At 39.5% G+C, this 21,760-nt stretch overlaps 1 protein-coding gene across 1 annotated transcript in view; it reads right to left on the bottom strand.

Annotated features, from left to right (window-relative positions):
- LOC134491721 (chondroitin sulfate proteoglycan 4-like) overlaps window positions 1-20,012 on the bottom strand; it is a 42,321-nt gene extending 22,309 nt beyond the window's left edge. Inside the window, exons 1-5 of the mRNA XM_063295663.1 lie at window positions 19,936-20,012; window positions 12,803-12,966; window positions 7,891-11,454; window positions 6,462-6,932; window positions 5,985-6,161 (exon numbers count right to left, since the gene is read on the bottom strand). Of these exons, the coding sequence (XP_063151733.1) occupies window positions 5,985-6,161; window positions 6,462-6,932; window positions 7,891-11,454; window positions 12,803-12,966; window positions 19,936-20,011 (4,452 nt within the window). The 5' untranslated portion in view covers window position 20,012. The remainder of the gene's footprint in view (window positions 1-5,984; window positions 6,162-6,461; window positions 6,933-7,890; window positions 11,455-12,802; window positions 12,967-19,935) is intronic.
- Between the last annotated feature and the right edge of the window lie 1,748 nt (window positions 20,013-21,760).

Here is a 21,760-nt window from a genome sequence, read left to right as displayed (position 1 = left end):
CAAAAATTGATGAAAAGGAAGTCAAAAATGCTATGAGAAGGTTGAAAAATGACAAAGATGGTGTCACTGGACAAGGTTAAAATAGGGGTATGACTTGTTCAATGTATATATGACAGCTGTGCTAGACAATTGGAAGAATGTTATTACCGTCCCGCTCCATGAATGGAAAGATAGTAAGAGTGAATGCAGAAACTACTGGAGGATTAGTTTGTTAAGTACACCTGGGAAGGTATTTGGCAGAATTGTGGTCAAAAGAGGACGAAGAACCAAATTTGAGAAGTACAGTGTGGCTTTATGTTGGACAAGGAGTATGCCAACCAGATTTTTGCTCTCCAGCAGGTTGTTGAGAAATGCATGTTTGTGAGATATAAAGTTTATTATATATTTGTTGATTTACAGAAATGTATGCTAAAATGAATAATAATATTGAATAACGGCATGTTTGTGCAAATATGGAGTTGAATTGTGATAACAGTGAAATTTGTGTACCTTCACAGAACAGATGAGGAAATGTATGTAGACATTTTAAGATATGTAAACGCTGGTAGAAAGGTGATGGGTTGTATGTGGCCAGGGGTGAGGAATGAAGCAAAAATGGCTGTGTAAAGAGTATACTTCTGCCCACTTTGTTATATGGAAGTGAGAGTTTGATAGGTCAGGAAAAAACATAAAAGTAAATTACACTAAAAACAGGGTACTTAAGAAGCGTGTGTGGTAAAATCCGAAAAGATGGGGTCATGAATGAATAGGTGCTGATGAATGAGGGCTGAATACAAAAGTGAATGATCAGTATGAAACAAATATATTGCAAGAACAAGTATTGTAATGCAAAACAAATATATGAAGGAAGGGGAAGGGGAAGCCTGAAAAAGTCCTAGTTAGAGGAAGCTGATGATATTCCTTTAAAATGGAACAGTCAGATATTTAAAGAACAAAAAGCACCATATGAATGTGGTAGGAAAAGGATGATTTGCAAGGACAGAAAGATATGGACAGTTATAGTGAAAGGTTTTGGTGTAAACTAGGTTTAACTATATTTCCTTTTCTTTCCTTATCTCCTAACTTTAATATCTTTGACTATTTCTCATCCCTTTGCACCACATTGCTTGCCCCAAAAGGTGATAATGTGATGGGTGTCCATGCTTGTATGTATGATTAATCAACTAAACACTACTATTCTGATTATGAATAGAAAAGATAGGAAAGAGGTACTCTAAGCCCACCCTAGTGGTTTGTTAGCTATATTATAAATCATTTAACATCAGATTATAACCAAAAATGCTTTTAAAACTGCTGTCCATGATGGATCCTTGTGACAGAATGAGATTACTAACTGAGAAGCACAAATCAAATCCCATTTTTGCCTTTTCTTGGATTCTGATTTTTTTCTTCTGAATGAGAACATACATTGTAGTAGAAAATGAATGAAGCGTACAACTGCAGAAAAATAACCTGTTGCCAATTACCATGTTCATAAGAACCACTGATGGAATTGAACCAAGGTCCTGTAGGCTGCGCATGGCAGTTTGCCTGCTCCTGGACAGTCATGCGACCCAGATAGATGTGAAGGGAGGGGTAAACCTAGCAAGAGCAATTCGCGGTAGCCAGGGAACACGGCCAATTCTACACATGCTTGCTTCTTAGAAAGATGACTCATGTGTTAGGTTTTTATGACTGTAAAAAATATTTCATCTAACATTTGGAAAGAAAACTTTTTTCAAGCTTCATTCTGCTATTAATGTTTAAACAAAAAAGCCAAACCAAATGATATCTGAGGATGTATTTGCTAAAGGAGAATGGATACTTAATAATGTCATTTGACTACTTAAGTGTGTGCTTAGGGTAAGATATTAAAGAACACAGAAACTGTCACAAAACAGAGTTCGTTTTAAGTTTTGCAATACTAACTCATGACAGCAAGACAATTGCTGAACGTAGTATAAAATGGTTACTAGGCTTTTCTGTGTTCTAGGAAGGTTTAAAATAACGATGCATGGAGCTCCCCCAAGTCCTATTGCAAGCCAAAATACTTCTGTGCTTTCTTGGATTCAACATAATTCCCATCACACACTTCAGCAGGAATTCTTACTTAAAAGATAAATGAAATTATTTTCTTGACAGTTGGGAAGGGCAGTCCTATCCACTGGATCATAGAAGACATGCCTCCTACCCATCCACTGCCTTCTTGTTTTGGTTAGTATACAGGAAAATCCTGCTTCACTTTCTCTCACATTACAATTGCTGAGAGAGAAATATCAAGACCAAGGCTATTACAATTCTGAGCCAGTTTTGTGAGGTTGATAGGAAAATGACTGGGTTTAAAATCCCGGTGTCCATCGTCATCCCAAAACACAAAGATGCAGAACAACCTGTTGTTGTTAATTTATAGTCAAAGACCAAAAACAAACAATCTGTCTTACTCCATCACACCCCCATCCTAACAACAGAGGCATAGTACTGAGACATCTACACCAGCAAAGTTATCCATAGGCATATCAGTAGTCCTCCAGTAACCTAGATTTCATTCTGCTGGCAGAATTGTCTTGGAATATGAGGGAATATAATAGTTCTCATGGCCCTTTGGCTAGGTAATTGAGAAACCTGCACAATGTAGTACCTTCCAAGTTCTGCTGGGGTTCCCCCCTAAATCCTAGCCAATATAGTCATACTAGGACACTAGGCTGGGGGAGGTTATCCATGTATGTATCACTTTGCTCATGAATGTGTTAAGAGAATGCACTAAGTTCCCTATATATAACCCTGACTTAACAGTTTGTCCCCACATTCCTTGTGAAAAAATAATGTATCCTTTTAATTTCCTTGTCATTAAATTGTATGTCAAATTTTAAACTGCAAAAATGTTCCATGTAATGTATATATGGAAAACAATGTTTGACAAATGTTACTCTCTTATTGAACTTTTTTGTTTAAATCACATGTTACAGGATGATGCCATTCCTAAAGGAACATGGATTCTTTAATGTTTACATCTGATCACTTAAGGGCATCTGATTTAGTGTAAGACAATACACAGAAACTAAAAGGAGGCTGCAACACAAGGAGATGGAAAGTTTAAGAATCCATTTTAAGTTTTTCAATATTGATCAAAGCCATAAAAAAAATGATGTATACATGTTCTAAATAAAAGTAAATTATAAATCAAAAGAATTATATCTGTGCAACCCATCCCACAACATTCAACGATGTTTTAAAGGAAAGAAATAGTCATAATGCTAGAATACTGCATTTTTTTTCTTCATCCTCATAGAAGGCTGCCTCTAGAAGAAATGAGTCATGCTTTGGTCCCACTGAAATCAAGATCTGAGATGACTAAATCCCAACTGCAATGACTAGCTTCATCCCAGCCCAGGCCATAAGCTTTCTGAAAACGTAAAGGATACTCCCCCATCTCAGAGCTTCAGTTATGTTGATCCACTTGAGTACATATGGGTTTCTCAACCTTGGCAACTTTTAAGATGTGTGTACTTCAACTCCCAGAATTCCTCAGCCAGCCATGCTGGGTGGGGAATTCTGGGATAAAGTCCACACATGTTAAAGTTGCCATGGTTGAGAAACACTGGAGGGTGTTACCTGAGTCTTTCAGAATAAGGACAAGGTACACAGCAGTGCTGTTTTATGGATTATTGCAATATCATATAAATGTTACTTCACTGCATTGTTTCAACCGATGAATTAAGGAGATACAAATTGGCTTTTAAAAAAATGTTACCACCTTCAGGACTCAGAAGCTGATAATCAAGTAAAAGCAAAAAAAAAAAAATACTAGCACATACAAGAAAATCTGATATACTGAACCCTTACAAAATAAAAACAGAGCTTACTTTGCCAACAGAAGATCTCGGGAAGCAGCTTGGGAAAGAAAAAAATGATTTAGCATCACCAAAATACTGAAAATACTCACACTGTATGCTATCCTAACTGTCTTTATAATGCATGATCTAGTTTAAGAACACATTTTATTTTCATTTACTATTATCCTAATTTTGCCTCACATATTCCGTATTATTTCAGGATTTTCCTTGATGAGATTTGAGAAAACACCAAATATTTGATCAAGATATATACACTTTTCATTTAGCTTTTCCATTCATACTTTCATTTTGAAATATTAATATTAGAAATCCACAGCTCTGAGAAGACTTTTTTCCCCCTTTCATTTCTACAGACCACACTCTAGTTTTCATTACTAAAAAGAGTACAATACTTAATAAGAATTGTTTTTGATAAATGGGAAAGCTTCCATAAAATTGAAAACAGATCCCCCCCTTCTGGTTATACTGCAGTACTTGTCCTTAAAATCATGCCATCCAAAAAGAAAATTAGATACTTTTTGCTAATTTTAAAATTTGGGGTAAAGGAGAATAGCTTTACTAAGAAATTAAAATCAAATACTAATCCAAAATACAAATCACACATATATCATCTCCCAAGAGATAACTAATGTTATTAAATCTGTGATTAAAAGAACTTAGATAATTATTCCCTTAACAGTTCAATGCCTAAGCATATCTTTTTAAAAGTCACTCATTTCAAAATACTTACCACCAGGTAAGTAGATATAAAAAGAAAAAGTCAATGAGAGTTTGTCTCACCCCCCCTCCAAAATCACCACTGAACTAGTTAGTCCTGTAAACCGTGAAAAGGTACTTAATGACCTTCTTATATTGGTCTCTTTTAGCCCCAACTAGTATGGCTGATGGACAGGGATAATGGGAGTCTGGATGAGCCATAGGTTCCCTGCCCCACTTCAAGATATCAAAAAGCAGTCAGTACAATTTGGAAGGAATTCCAGAGAAAAGCTATACATGTTGTAAATGGATTAGAAAACAAGTCCTATGAAAATCAGGAGGAAAAAACAGCAGTAGAAAAAAGAATGAAGGAAGTAGTGCTAAGGACTTTGCAATTTAAAAAAGGGGAGGGGGAAGAATTTTTACCTTACTAACTGACGTACAATTTCAGTTACTAGATGTAGGTGTGTAGGTGATGTGTAGGTGAGCTATCATCTGTGTGGAAATCTCCATTTCCATTTGTATCTTCCCATTCAAAACCCATTCAAAGAGATCATTTGATTGAAAAGTTATTTGCAAGACTGACGAGCTGTAAATGGGCTTGATGAGCCAAACTGCATGCTTATTGTGTGCAGCTGAGATTTTTTTCAGGGAAGTGATGAATTAATTACAGACCACAGGGCAATTCTTGAATATAGTAAGGAGATACAATACTCCCAGGTACATTTTAACTGAAAACCAACTCTCAATCGCTCCAGTGTGAAAGTGAAGAGATAATTCCACCCCTTTGTGGTGTACTTGTTCAAATTAATAATTCCTCTTCCTTTAATCCTGTTATTAATTTATGTTAAAACAAGACCAACTATACACTAGCAATAACAACATAGAGTTGGGATGCCGGCACTAAAAATAAATCAAGTACACAGTGAAGATGCATAGTTGTCTGGCTTGTCTTTTTCACTGCCCCCAGAATTTCTTTTAAATTCAGCAGCAGTAAAAGACAAAAACTGTCTAGGTGTTTTAAACACTGGTTTAAACTCTAGAACAGCGATTCTCAAAGTGTGGTTTGTGGACCCCTGGGGGTTTCCAAAAACCTTTCAGGGAGTCTGCAAACTCAAATAAATATTTCAAATTTTCCCAGTTTCCATTTCTAATATAGTAAATATCGATAGATATAAAACACGTAAACCAAAACTCTGTGGGGTCCTCAGTCATTTTTAAGAATGTAAAGGAGTCCTGAGACCAAAATGCTTGAGAACTGCTGCTCTAAAAGATCAATGCCTATTCATATAGGACAGATAACCCAGAGACAAGTACTATTTTTCATATACAAGAGATGCATCTAGGAAAGTGTTGATGACCTTTGTATTTCTATTTGCACTTCACCTGTTATAAACAGAACACAGTCACACATACCCAGTTAAACATTAAGATCTGGAATTCCTCAGGACATACCCGGAGTATTGTATTTCTCTTTATGATGGGCACTTCATCATTTACTGGTGTAATAGTCACAAATATGATCTGAGACAAGCTTTGCTTCCACAGTTGTGTGCAGTTTGCAACTATGGTAAAACTGTCAAGCAGCTGTTCACTGTCATCATGAACATAGATGATCGATCTGTGTTCTACCTGAAATAGGAAAGTCACAAAATTAAAAATACATCCAATTTAAAAATTAAACCATAAGGATTCAATCACTTCAGTTGTTGAATTAGTGTTATTTAATCTCAGCACATTATTTTTGTCTTTGTATTATCTGCTATATTGTGCACAACAATGGAGGCTGTACAGCTTTCTAAAAATAGGAAGGTTCTTGAAGTCTGAAGTCTACTAATAGGAAAGTTTGTGAAGTCTCAATCACTCTGTGATACATGATTTCAAAATCTAATTATAAAATTAAAAGCACATTTGTATTTAGAGTAACATTACCTGTTTTCTGGTAAATTTAGTCAATGCCACTCCAAGAAAGTGAGAGTTTGCAATTTGCCCATATTTTGGTGGCTCAATTAGACCAAAGTCACAATTAACTCCTGCAAAGTGGCTGTTAGGAATTTTTAGAATATCTTCTTCCAGGACTTTTGAACCTCCTTCAGCAACTGTGAAGTTGTGTACTTCTAATGGGATCAGCTTTGGGATGATGTCCACAGGCATTTCTATTCCACTGACTGTCTGGATGCCATTGGTCACATCCAATGAAAAGTGGTCTTGGAGTTGGTTGGAGATGGTCTGTATGTACTGGATAATGCCATCATTGATGTCTTGCTGAGTAAAAGACAAAACCAGATTTTCTTCCGTTCCAAGGTAGCTTTCTTCTGATGTAAACTTCCAAAGATAACCATAGGCTGGAGGTGATCTTACTCTGAATTCTATCTCTGATGGCAAGCTGTTTTCATGCACAGCCTTAAAAAGTATATACACAGTTCGTTAATGACAAAAAGATGAACATGTATGTTTCTATATACAGCTTTTTATACTTAATCTTTAATAACAACAGTACTGAACATTCATCCATCTATGGCACAGATGGTTTATCTGTGCCCCTACAGGCACAGGTGGCTGCCAAACTCTTTCTATCTATCTATCTATCTATCTATCTATCTATCTATCTATCTATCTATCTATCTATCTTTCTATCTATCTATCTATCTTTCTATCTATCTATCTATCTATCTATCTATCTATCTATCTATCTCTGTCTGCCTGTCTGTCTGTCTGTCTGTCTGTCTGTCTGTCTTTTTTGCATGTCCCACCTCACTTTCTGTGACCCAACTGCCAAAAATTGGCAGCATGCTTTCTTGTCATTTTGAGATGGGAAGCACACAAAAACTTTACTGTTAAATAAGATTTTTTAAATAAGTTTAAAAGAGTTCTTGGCGCTGTTTGGCTTGGTCATTTGCTTGCAGACATTTCATTGCCCAGCTAGGTAAGATCGTCAGGGCAAGTGAATGTGGGGTTTGCTGCCTGTTTCCTCCTTGAAGGTTCCTCAGTTAAAGTATTGTTTTCTGCCTGATTGGTCACAAACAGAAGCATTTTAATTTTATTGTCTTGAATACTAATTATCTAAATATATTTATATACTGTTTCTTATGTCGAAGAATCTCAAAATAGCTTTCAATAAAATCAGCAGTTAAATAAATAAAAAATACATTAAAACAATATAAAATAATATTCATTATAGTAAAACATATTCATTAAAAAGGTTGAGGGAAATTCAACCTTCCAACAGATGCTCTTCCAATATTCAGAGTTGGAAGGCTTGGATGAAGAGATTTACTGATAACTTTTACTGCAATCAAGGAAACATAGTACAAAAATATTTAAAACATATGCTATAAATTACTAGATAACTTCATCTTACCAGCAGTTTTCCATTACTGATTTGAACAGGTTTTCCTTCTTCAACCAAAAGGCTGTGGTTGTGTATAATCACTGGTGGACGCTGATGACTTTCCAAATATATTTGAATGCTCATTTCAGCATCCAATCGGAGGCCTTTAGCATAAATAGTGAAGTTCAATGTGTCCATCAAATTGTTGCTATCATCATGTCTATAAATCACATGTTCCATTTTGAGGTCATGCTGAGTGAAAGTGGCCAGTGCTAAATTATTAACAAAGACTTGTCCACACTTTGGGGAGAAAAATATCTCAAATCTAATTTCATGATCACTTCTAATATCTTGGTTTGTGATAGCACTCAAGTTAGTGGTGGTAATCACTCCTTCTTTTCCTTTTTGGATCAATAATCCTGTATTGTTTGCTAGAAGGACATAAGGTTCAGAAGCACTTACTTCTAGCAGTGATGATGTATAATGTTTTCCATCAGTTACAAATAGCACAAAACGACCATAAGTTGCTCCTCGATGAACAAAGAGGACTTGCTTTTGCATAAGATCCTCTTGCTTGAACTGATACAGTCTACGAGATGTTTCATTGACAAGAACCAAGTCTCCATTAGGAATGCCACGCCTGGTATACAACAGCTGATTATCATCAAAATCTGTATCAGGATCATGGTAGCAAAGATAATCCGAAGTCAAGAGTTTCCTTCCATTCATAATAACGTGAAATATCTTATCCACTACCCGCACTGGTTTTTCATCATTTTTCAGGTGGATAGAAATACTAAATTTGATCCCTATGGATAAAGGGAGTTCTGTTTCTAAAACCTCTTCTCCAAATTTTATGGCAGCTGCAGTGATATGAATTTCATCATACTGTGTCTCTGAATCATCATGTATATACATAAGACGTTCTGCACATATATCCTGATTTGTGAAGCTACTAAGATTGTTGTTACTTTCTGGAGAATCAGAAAAATTAATAAGCATTAACTTCCCATGTTGAGGACTTTTTGTAACTTTATACTTGACAGTCTTATTACTGAAGGTCTGCACAAACAGTTCTGATTTTGTTATCAGTGATCCTTCACCTTCAGTAACAGTAAGGCCATTGTTTATCAAAACAATGTTTTGTGGGTCTGTTTTGATGTTGATTTTGAAATCATAGCTATTTGATACCACATACTTGGTACTAATGAAAAATCGAAATGAATCCAGACTTTCTTCATGGGGCTTCCTGAATAACTGATACTCTACTTTATAATCAGAAATATTCTGTTGGCTGAAGCTTGAATTTATTTGCAGTGGAACATTATCAAGTAGAATTCTTCCTTTCTCAGGTAAGGACTGCACCTTGTAATGAAATTCATTTTCTGACATGTCTATCTGTGGTATCCCAACAAGAAGATTGTTAGAATTAAGATACTCTCTCTCTGATTTATCAATAACCAATGGTGCATATTTCAGTAAACTGTAAGTCAACCATTTCACTCTAACAGCAAACAGAAACTCTTTGCTTATATTGCTACCAATGATAATTTTAAATTTAAAATGTTCGTGGACATTATCTTGCTGAATTGCTTTGAAGGTAGAAACATATCTCACACGACCACGTTCAATAGATCGTTGAGAAAAAGAATTTGTTTTTTTCCATTCTCCACCAGTATGCCTCCTCTGAATTTCTCCATAAAAGGGTTCCTCTGTGATTTCATATCGTATGCCCAGCTCTGGTTGAAAAGCATTTATTTCTGTAGCCAAATGGCTGAGTGTTATCAACACTGTGGTGCCTTGTACCACATCAACTCCTGTGTTGTTGACCAATTTATAATCCAAGGGTACAGCCATGACACGCAACACAACAGTGTTGCTAACTTTCTCCCCATCACTTGCTCGCAGAACAATCCTGGAATTTCGAACTCCAGTGTGGACGAAGAAAACATTACCATGTTGTAAATCCTCATAGGAAAAGGTAGTAATTGTCTTCCCAGGAGCCTTGGAATTTTCTAGAAATCCTGCGTCTGCATTTGAATTTCCAAGGACTGTAATACTAAGATCTGCAGCACTTGTGTCACTGTCCACAATATTTATGGAATCTATACTCAGGCATTTCTTGGAGTATTCTAAGAGAAGAAATAAGTTTCCATTTGGAAGCTGGAGTTCTGGAGCATCATTTATTGGTGTTACTGTAACAGTAAACATATATTCCTTGTTTCCTTGGAGAAATGGAGGCATCTTTTTTTTACTGCTTGTAAAAACAGAGAAAGTGAAATAATCATAGCTTTCTTCAGAACCATCATGGACATACAAAACTCTGCCTTGCCACAAATCTAGCATAGTAAATGTGGAGTCTTCTTGCTCTGACACAACATTCAACCTCAAGTGGCCATAAGAAGGGGGATGTTTAATTCTAAAGAGAATTTGTGATTGACGAATCCCCAGTTCTTTGAAGTCCACATTGACTTTAATGTGCTTAGATCCAAGAAGTGCTTGTCCACCTTCTGGCACGATCAAGTTGTTAACAAGCAAAAAGTGCTCACGACTTTCTTTCCTAAGCAGTTTGGGAGTGACAGTACCAACAACAGAAATGGGAGAGGCTATTCCCACAGCTTGCTCTTCTGATGCAAGAAGAGGGTTTGTACGAAAAGCATTCTCTGTTGTGCATCCTACTGAAATATCCTTAGTCACTAGAACATTTTTCAAGGAATTTTTTTTTGAACCAATTATCAAATCTTTCAAGCAGCCTCTGAAAGATCCCCCTTGTCCATATCTCCCAGAAACTGAAGCTAACCCTTGTTTCAGCACTTCTGCACGGAGTGCGTCATTTATTCCACCTACATATAAGGCCCCCTTAAGAACAGGAAGCCTACTATGTGAAGGCAGTGAAGTTTTCAAAGTTTTCTTTTCTAGCGTGAGTTCGACATGTTTTATGGAAAATTTCAGTCTGGCAACATGCCACTGGTTATCATTGACAGGGCTAAGAGAAGAAAGTTCAATTCTATTTTTACCCATTCTAATGTGAGCTTTAATGAGACCATCTTCAATTTCCATTGCGACAAAGTCTCCTGCGGAACCAGAACTATAGACCAGCAAGCCCCTCTGAGCTATAGTTTGAATTGCATATTCCAAGATGCCTTCTGCTTGGACATTCCAAAGAGGAAAAGAAACATAGGATTTGGAACTAAAGAAACTTATGGGCTCTTCTTCCCCCGCAAAAAATTCATTGCTGCAGCTCAGTGACACTTCATGAATGCTTTTATTTCTTGGAGAAGATCTTAGGGACATTAAGATATCATGGTTGTTAAATATCACTTCATTAATACATCCTCGGAAATTAGCTTGTGTATCATTAAGATAGTAGACATCAAGGGTACCTCTCCCACCAATGTAGAGACCATATTCAATGTTTAGTTTAAATACTAGAAAACCAGGCACTTCTGCACTAGTTTGATCATTTTTATCAATCATTAGAGTAATATTTTCTCTTTCATGATGGATTTCAAGAAGATGCCACTCTAAATCATCAAGCTGGGAGTGCAACTGAGAATGAAGGATCAATTCATTTGTGCCAAGGTTGATCCTCACCTGCAAAAGAGTTTGGAAAATTATTTTCCATTTCATCTGAACTCAGAAAAGTGGTATAATCTTAATTCAAACAAGCTGGGATCAAGCCACAGTTTGAGGACATAATTTACTAATTAACCCAAGAGCTCTATTCAAACATAAAGTTGCACCAGAATTTTAAAACATGGTTTGTTAATTCAAATTTTCTTATTCATATATAGTAGTAAACCATAATAGCAAGGTTCATAAATCAAACTCAACCAAAAATAACAAAGAAATTGGCAGTAGGTAAAATGATCAGATACAGCATCATATATAAGCCAATTAGGCAATCTGTACAACCTCTGAGTTCACGTGTAATTATAAATTCTAGTTTGTTCAAAACCAAAGTGGAAGGCTTGCAATCTCTTTGGAAAACATGGAAAAAGAGCATGTGTAAATGAAGCATGCAAAAGAGTAGGATGCACGTAATCCTGAGATTCAAAGGATCTAATTCTTGTCAATCAGCAACATCATAATTTAGCATTGTGTATGAACTGGGCCAAACCTGAATTATCTTAAGTACTTTAAAAAAAAAATAGCAAGGTGAAATGTAAATATTTAATATCAGTCAGTAAATACTTTAAACTATGATGTATCCAGATTTTAACCCCAGATCACTCATCCCAAAACTCCAGTAACTGTAATCTGAACACCTCTGTTTATTACTTATAAATGTATTAATATGATGCCACCTATTAGCATGATTCTTTAGAGTTGTGATATTAGCCAGTACCAGGAGATTGAAATTATCGGATTACATTTTCCTTTTTACCATACAAAAAAGAAATGCCTTACAAATGCTAGGGGCATGTTAGCATCTGGATATTTACTAGGTGAAATCCACAGTGTGAAGACTATTGCTCCAATCATTGGCAAAGCAATCCTGCTTATAAGACACAGTAATACTGTTCTACAGAGTGGGGCTACTACATTGTTTAACAACTACAGCCAGATAGAATTATGTTACATCAGCCTTACCCAACCTGGTGCCCACCCTACTCCCAGAATCCCTAGTAACTTATTTGCTTGGAATGCAATTCAAGGTCCTGATTTTGACCCATAAAGTTCTAAAGGGTTCTAGATCAAAATACCTGAAAGAATGCCATTTCCTATACTAGCCAGTTTTGCATAGTTAAATCTATCTTAGTGTTATGCATGAACTCAACTAATTGTGGTTTATTCAACATAGCATGGTTAAACAAAACGTGGATTACATGAAGTATAAATGTATTTTAGCTGTTAAAAAGAGAAGAGAATTATGTCTCTTTGGGGATAGGAAAAATGATCAGATCCAGCATAAATTACCTCTGCATATTTATAACCTTACCTGTATATTTCCAGAATTTAATTCCACCAAAAAATAATCTTCCTTTCCAGAAGCAAGAAAAAGCAATCCATCAGGTCTACTTGTCTGAAAACGTAATCTCAGTGAGAATTCAGACAGTGTTTCAGCAACCATTAACTGTATGTAGCTTTCACCATAAAATGATGCTAAAAAGCAAAGGAAGTTATTGTATACTTAATGATACAAAATAGTTTACCAACATTACATAAATAAAATATTTGGTCACAGAGACAACCACCAAAAACATTTTCAACCATCTTCTATCTTATATGAGGTTCTTACTTTGGCCACCTAGATTGGCTCTTATTCTACAATTCAAAGTCTTGTAAATGAGATCCTTTGGTTTACTAAGGAGCTCCAGGAGATGAAGCATCAGAAGACATGCCTGAAGCGCCTTTGGAGGAAGACTAAGAATGAGTCTGATCAGACACAGGTGAGTACCAGAGATTACCTTGTAGCGATAAGGGTGGCAAAACATTAATACTTCACTGCCTTTATTGCATCTGTCAGTAGCCATCCAGCAGTCCTGTTTAGGATAACTCAGTCACAGGAAGGACACCCAGGATCATCTACAGGGCCTTTGTGAAGAATATTCAGGCTATCTGGTGGATAAAGTCACTCAGATATGCTGACTTGAACTCTGACTGGATAGGTCTAGCCAAGGTGCCTTAAGCCCAGTCTCACAATGTGATCTGGGATGAGTGTGAACCAGTGATTCCTCAGGAAGTGGACAGTTTGGACCCCTGTTTATTGGACCCAGATCCCTTCTGGGTCATTAAAACTGGCCAGGGAGGTGACCTGCAGTTGGGTCCATCCTATAGTGTGGCCTCTTTGAGGGAGAGGGTGGTACCTCCTGCTTGAAGGAGGCAATGTTGTGTCCCCTCAAGAGGCCATCCTTGGACCCAATGATTTTAGATAACTACTGTCCTGTCTCCAACCTTTCTTTTTTATGGAAGGCTGTAGAAAAGATGGTTAGTCTGCAGTTGATGAGAACCCTGAAGGAAATGGATTATATAGACCTGTTTCAGTCAGGTGTCTGGCCAAAGTTTAGTATTGAGACAGTCTTGGTTGTGTTTGTAGATCACCTGTGGCAGAGCTGGGATGAAGGTGATGGATCCATCCTTGTGCTCCTTATCTCTCAGTAGCTTTTGATAATGTCAACCACAGTATCCTTCTGGGCTAGCTCTGGAGCTTGGAGATAGGGTTTTACAGTGGTTCTCTTCCTTTCTCCAGGGCCAGTTTCAGTCAGTATTGGTTGGGGGGGGGAGAGGTCACGCCCTAGTCCCCTCCTTTGTGGGGTGCCATAGGGCTCAAGTCTCTCTTCCCTTTTATTCAACATTTACGGGTAACCCATGAAACCTCTGGATGAGGTCTATCAGTTTGGAATTCAGTATCATCAGTATGCTGATGATACCCAGTTATATCTTTTGACTCCTGCATGGCCAAGCGAGGCTGTTGAGGTTCTGTCCTAGTGGCTGCAGGGTTTGTGGGTTTGGATGGGGAGGAATCATCTCCGTCTCAAACCGACCAAGTCCATCTGGGTGTGGATGTTAGAGCCATCTAGATCTGGGGATATTTCATCTTTAACCTTGGATGGGGTAGTACTTCCCCACTGAAGAGTGGTACACAGTCTGGTGCTCTTCTTGGACTCACAGCTCTTGCTCTTGAGCAGGTAGCAGCTGTGGCCAGGAAGGCCTTTGCACAGCTTCATCTGGTGTGCCAGTTGTACCCTTAGATCGGGAGGCCCTTCAGACAGACAGTTACACCCTAATCACCTCATGGCTGAACTACTGCAACATACTGTACATGGGGCTGCCCTTGAAGACCACTGGGAAGCTTAAACTGATCCAGAATGCAGTGGTGCAGGCAGTGATAGGCATGCCTCAGTATGTGTAAGCAACACGTTTTGTGAGCTGCACTGGTTGCCAGTTTGCTTCTGGATGTGATTCAAAGTGCTGGTTATGATCTATAACTATGATCTATAGGGCATGGTTACCTGAGGGATTGCCTATCTCTCCTGGTATCAGCCCGGCTGCTTTGATTCAACAGGTTTGGCACATTCCAGGCTCCTTCGATCAAGCAGTACCATCTATTAGGGCCCTGTAAGCATGGCTTCTCTGTCACAGTACCTGCCCTCTGGAATGAGGTTCCCCCTGAGATCTGGCTGACAGCATTCCAGAGACCCCGAACCCCCGGCTCTTCTCTCAGGCTTTAGGCTAGGCTGGTATGTTGCTGTTGGCTGGATTCACCCCCTTGTCCATTTTTTTGTTTTAATCTGGATTGTATATTGTTGTTTTTATTTTGTGAGCTGCCAAGAGGCAATAGGAGTCAGGTGGTATTCAAGTCAAATAAATAAATATTTCCCTTACAGATTTCATGCTTAACTCATGACAATGTTTTCGAGCAGCCCAATTTACCACCTGCATGTGCCCTCACTTTCCATGTTTTAGCCCTATGTGTGCGGAGAGAAACATCTGAACACAGGTTACAATGATACCAGCTATGACACCTAAATATAATATCCTACATCATACCTCCCAACACCAGTTGCTGAGAAACAAGAAGGAAAGACTGCTCTTATACTCCTGTGATTTCCTAACTTTTTCATAAACATCAGCCTGGCCATCACTAGAAAAAAGTGATACATATAGTAGAGTTTTGGTCTGAACTTACATCATCAAGGATTTTTGTTCAAGTAATCCAGGGCTGTACTTTGTTCATGAAATCCACAAAATGCCATGAAATTGCAGTACCAAAATAGCTGATGAGGGGCAGTGCATTTTTAAATGTGGGGGTGGGGGGCATTTTAAAGGTAAAAGGTCTTAGTGAGATGAGCAGTGACGAAATATGAAAAATAACTAACTAACTAAATAAATGGATAAAGGCAAGTTTCCAAGTGAGGTTCAAATCCGGGTGAATTTATCAAGATGTCCACGTAGCTTTCTTGGTAACAATGCTGAAGTGCCTTGCCTGGGATGCCTTTTTGACTTTCCAGTTTACCCTGTAGCCCAAGCAGTCTTCCATCAAAGTTCTAACCAAATTCAACCCTGCTTAGCTTTTGAGATCAGCTATAGGTAGCTAGGTGCTGCCAAACAGCTGGGTCATTTTAGCACTAAAAATGGTCTCACCACCCAAAATTCACCTAAATTCCCCCAGAGGACCAAATAGGTTCTCCCCATTAGACTCATTTAGCCATTTGTATCCATATGGTTCACAAAGATTTTTAAAAAGTAAAAGATCTAAGCCCCCGCCCCTCAAAAATAAGGTTGCCCACCCCAATCTAACCCATTGCTTGCATTCTGAAATAAAATGATTCTCAACTCTTTTCTGAACATCAGTTCTCAAATTCTGTGACACTGTAGAAAAGACCGAAAGAGAAGTTGTGGAATATTTGGGGGGAAAGTGGCAGTGTTGAAAACGACATTATGCATCTGAAGACTTATTTATGACAATGCTTCACCCTGAAAATGAAAGAGAATGGTAGACAAACATTTTCTGTGCTTATCAAAACAAGATTTTAGGAATGACAAAACCTTTGAAGTGAGAACTGAAATACGCTAAGAAAGAAAAAAAAAAGTCTTGATCTTCCTATGAGATTTATAATGACATACTGTATATCTGTCTATACTTGTAAAAAAAGGAAAAGTTGCAGTTTTTGTACTGCCATTGCCCAATTGAGTTCCAGCACAAGTAAATGTTTTATGCATATGGTTTCATCTGTTCTGAATGACATAATGACAAAATGATGCCATTTTCTCAAAATTCCAAATGTCTACGCTGGCCCAGAAGACTTCGAGACCATTGCCATAACCTTTTCTCTACCCATAACCCTTCCTTTACCCAAGTGAACTTTTCTGAAACAGCTTCTTAAACCCTGCTAGATTTAGAAATTGTCTGGTGCTCTGTTACAGAAGCTGTCAACAATGCTAAAAATGCAAAAAGAATATAGACAACGCTTTGTAGAATTTAAATGCTTGCTAACCTTGCTAGTGCTTGAAAAACAATCAGATGAAGTGATTTAAATATTAACCAAGCTAAGGAAGGGCAGCTCTGTGACCACTTGTGGCATCCAAATTCCTTTTTGTGGCCCCTAAACTCTGATAGTTTGCCACCATTTTGATGCTGGAGACACACAAAAAATACAATTGTTTCCCAAAACCTAGGGGAGAGGAGTGAAGATTCCAGCACTAGGCATGTGTGTGACATAGCCCTGCTTACTTTCTTCTACTATTTCCCACTGCAGCTTTTAGCTCCTCCAAAACTGTTAATTGCAGCTCCTGATCACCAAAGTCACAATGTATGTAACTGTGGCTAGCTGAATAAACCATGAACAGTTGGGTCCATAAACACACCAGATTATAAAGCTTGTTTTACAAACCACATATTGGCTTGGTGGATGTGTTAATTCAATCAGCGTGACATGGAGCTGTTCATAACAGACCAGGAAAAAACCTTGGGCTCATAGAAGATAGCTCAGTGAAGAAAACTTAGTGTGAGCCAGCTTTATAATTTGGTGTGTTTATGGACCCAACTGTTCATGGTTTCTAATGGTCCCCCATGTGAGGGATCATTAGAAAATGGAAGTGAAAACACCAACACTGCAAGGTCCCCACAAATATATGGTCACATCCACATCTGGATTACCATGCACAGTTCTGCTCATAACATTTGAAAAAAGATACAACAGAGCCAGGAAAAGGGAAAAAGGGGGCAACCAAAATGATCTGCGGTCTTCAATACCTTCTCTATGAAAAAAGAATAGAGCATCTTGGCTTGGAAAAAACTGATGGAAGGAGAACATGATTGAGGTGTATCAACATGCATGAACTGGGAGAAGTGGACTGGGAGAAGTTTTTCTCCTCTTTCTAAATACTAGAATTAGAGATCATCCAATAAAGTGGATTGTAAGAAATTTAGAACAAATTTAGAACCTTGCTGGCTTGGGAATTCTGGGAGTTGAAGTCCACACAGCTTGAAGTTGCCAAGGTTGAGAAACACTGATATAGACCTTTGCAGTTACATGCTGATCAGTTTTCCCAGAACCCGCTCCTATATGCAACTCCACAGTGTTTTGCTTTTGTTTAAAGCCAGGAAATTCTAAAAAGCAGATCTGGAATGTGTTTAGGGATGGGCAGGAGAAAAGCCTGTCAACAGATATAATAAATAATTTCAGCATATTACAGGCGTGTAGTCACAAATAAGGCACAAGGAGAATAATCCAAATCTTATTACAGTCAAGTGAAAAAAAATGATCATTGACTTTCATGGTTCTGGTTTGTTTCCAGAATCTTCTGATGAAGTATGTTTTGAAAACAGACATGCATAACATAAACACTAATCTACATTCTGCAGTTCATCTTCAAAAGTGGTAATAAATTTTCTATCCTCTGCAGGCCAATAGTTTTGACTCACGCCTTTAATATTGTGAAGTTAAACATGATTTAATTTAGACTCTAATTCAGGAATCTGTTCTTGTAATGCAATTTTCCCTGAATGAAAAGCTGCAATGGCCTACAAACTAGTTCAGACACAGCAACCGGCTGTAAACAGGAGCAGATTTTTCCACAGATCTTGCAGCACCCCCACCCCCCAAGTCTTACATATATATCAATCACACGATTCCTTTTTGGGATAAATACTGTTATAATCATCAAACGAGTCAACCCAGAATTCTCACTAGAGGCATAAATGACCAGGCTCGAAATATCCTACTTCGGACACATTATGCAAAGTCCTAGCTTTGTAGAGAAGGCTCTCAAGCTGGGAAACATGGAAGGAAAGAAAAGGAGACCAGCAGCAAGGTGGATGGACTCAGTTAAAATGGAAGACCTGAAAGACCAGGTCAGGGACAGATTGTCATGGAGAAATTCTATCTATGTGGTTGCTAAGAGTCAACACTGACTTGATGGCACATGATCAATCAATCAATGTTATGAGAAGCACAGAAAAGAATAAATAGAAGCCAAAGAAATTAATCATAGCAGAAAAGGCAATACAGCTAAATCATGTTGACATCAACACCACTCACTGCACTTCTCCACTAGAGCATGAAGTTATTTGGATCTGAAGAGAGCAAAACCGTTTTGAAGCCATCACTGGCACCCTCTCTGGACCTTAAAGGAGCCATGCGTTTTTCTGCGTTCATATGGTAGCTGGGTGGGCTCAGAAAATTACATGTTTGCATTCAGAAAGTGTTATATAATGCTGCCCTGTTGACCTCTCCTTTTAATGCCCCTTTAAGTCAAAAAAGTATTTGGAGTTAGTTTTGCAATTTCCAGAAATCTCAGCAATGGCAATGCTGGCTAGGGAATCCTGGGTCTTTTAGTTATTTTATTTATAAGATTTGTATGGCCGCCCATCTTAAAACACAACTCTGGGAGGCTGGCACAAGAGGAAACCTCCCAAGCTATAAAACCCATAAAACGTAAAAACATAAAACACAACCAAAACCCGCTGTCTGAGTCATCCACTTGGCGTGCTACAACCACTCTACCCCAGCACTTGAGTTAAAAGCCAGGTCTTGACGGCTTCCGGGAAGGCCAAAAGGGTCGGGGCCTGCTGTATCACAAGGAGGGCGTTCCATAAGGTGGGGGCAGCCATGCAAAAGGCACACTTAAGAGATCCCACTAGATCGGTATTTCTCAACCTGGCTGGGAAATTCTGGGAGTTGAAGTCCACACATCTTAAACCTGCCGAGGTTGGGAAACACTGGTCTACACAGACGTGCACTCATCTGGTCAGTAAGTTAATGGCTTATGCTGGCATCAGTCCAAAAGAACCAGTAGGGTTCCCCTCCCCTTTCAGATTTTGTTTAGTTGATAAATGAAGCCCCCCACCCTCCTGCCGGCCCCTCGGCTCTCCGCAGGATGGCTTTGTTTCTGCCTCTGCGCGCGCCCGGCCTGCCTTCGCCCCCCCACCCGCCTCCAAGCGCCTGCTGCCGGCGCACAGGTGGGGCTGCGCAGTCCAGCCGTCCAAAGCCGCGCCTCGGGCGCCCACCCCGCCCGGCTGGCCCAGGCTTTGTGGAGGCAGCCGGCCAGCACCCTCTTCTTTCCCGCCTGGAGGTATCCGCTGCGTCGCCCGCCGCCGCGCGCCCGCAAACGGAGGTCGTGCCCTACCTGCGAGCGCCTCTCGAGCCCTGGCGAGCACCAGCAGAAGCAGCAAGAAGCTTCTTGAACGCCAGCCGGGGGCCATGCCGTCTTCTCCCCGGGGATCGGGGGCCAGGTCATCGGCGGCCCCCGGCAACAGAGGCCGCTTGCAGGGCCGGGGCTCCGCCCGCCAACAGCTGGTGTTCCTGCTGGCGCGCTTGCAGTTCGGGTCAGGTTACACCGAGGGGCGAGGAAGGGGGAGAGCCAGACAGGAACGTCCTTGGGCTGGGAAGCCGGTCCTCCGGGTCATCCTCATCCTGGCTGCTGCAGTTGCCTCTCTGGAGAAGTCGCGGGCTCATTTTGGCGCGCTTTCAGTGGCCAGACCAGGGTCGACCCGAGCCGTTTGACCGCCTAAGGGAGAGCCACAAGCGGCGTTCAGGACACAGCTGTATATTATTGATAATAATTGATTGTAAACCGCCCAGAGTCGCTTGCCGAGTTGGGCGGTGAAGAAATGTGATAAATAAAATAAATAACGACAGAACTGCATAGTCTGAGGCCGCACGTCGCTTCCCCCACGGGCTCATCTCCCCATCAGACCTTCTAAAAGGGATCACCAAATTGTTAAGTTTTCGATGTAAGAGAAAGGAGATCAATTTTCCTACCCTGACTTTCATCTTTACAACAGTCTGGTGAGGTAAGCTGAGAGCTACTGCATCTCTGAGTCAGCCCATGGTCAAATGGGTTGCTGTGATGTGGTATGTTCGAAAATGAGGCCAGAAAGCACCTCTCCCCATTTTAGTAATAAAAGTAAAGCAATAGCAACTGTGTTTGTTGCTCTGCATCTGCAGCCAGAAGCAGACTTCTTATTCGGGTTAAGAGACAGAATCAGCCCTGATCCAGACCCATGCCTGAAGTGAGCTAATCTGGTCCCTGAAGTTACACAACCAGAAGAGATCTTAGATCAGTGTTTCCCAAACCTGGGTAAATCACCCAAAAGTGGTTTTTCATGAACCCATTTTTTTTTCTTTTTAATTGTATGGCATAGCAGTTTGGTATTCATGCTGCTTTTTTCTTGCTGGGAAATCCTTGTGAGGTCCAGCAGCCAGATGTGTAGACTATTTAGCTGTGACAAGTCATGTTGCCCCAGGGTGCACCAAAAAGAGGCAAGTCTACATTGCACAGAGTTGGGCTGAGAGAAAGCCCAAGGTCACCCAGCTGGCTTTCATGCCTAAGGTTGGACTAGAACTCACAGACTCCTGGTTTCTAGCCCAGAATCTTAACCACTAGACCAAACTGGCTCTCTACATGAACCCATTAAATTGACTTAAAGTGTTTTACCTACTTTGGGCAAAAAGGACTTTCTGATAAGCAGTTTTGGGTAATGAAGGAAGAAGTTTGGGAAGCTTAGTCTGTAGCTGCTGCAGTTGGCGGAGGAAATACTTGGGTTTACTAGCAGCTTTCTGTGCAGATGCAGTAGGCTGCAAATGTGTTCTGACTTTCAACAATTCAGCAGTAGCAAGTTAACAACCTTTTGGTAGGGATGGTTCTGGACAGATGCTTTTAGCATTGTTGGCCACAAAGCATTGTATCACTCATCAAAGCCATATTTGGACGCCATTTGTAAAGTTTCCCTCTACTGTTGGAGACGATGGAGTTTATATTTATAAATGAGAGACGCAGTGTAACAAAAGAAAGATAAAGCATCCCAGCCACCTGGTGACTTCACGGTTACATCTACGGTGTTTTCTTGACAGAAGTGGTTTGCCTCTGTTTCCTCAACTTCCCAATCTAACTTTCAGCCTTAGGATTTCCAGGAGGTCTCCCATCCAAGTATTAACCAGGCACAACCCTC

This window comes from Candoia aspera, chromosome 2 (assembly GCF_035149785.1).
Source record: "Candoia aspera isolate rCanAsp1 chromosome 2, rCanAsp1.hap2, whole genome shotgun sequence".
Lineage (NCBI taxonomy): Eukaryota > Metazoa > Chordata > Lepidosauria > Squamata > Boidae > Candoia > Candoia aspera.
This window is presented reverse-complemented; position numbering and strand designations above follow the sequence as displayed.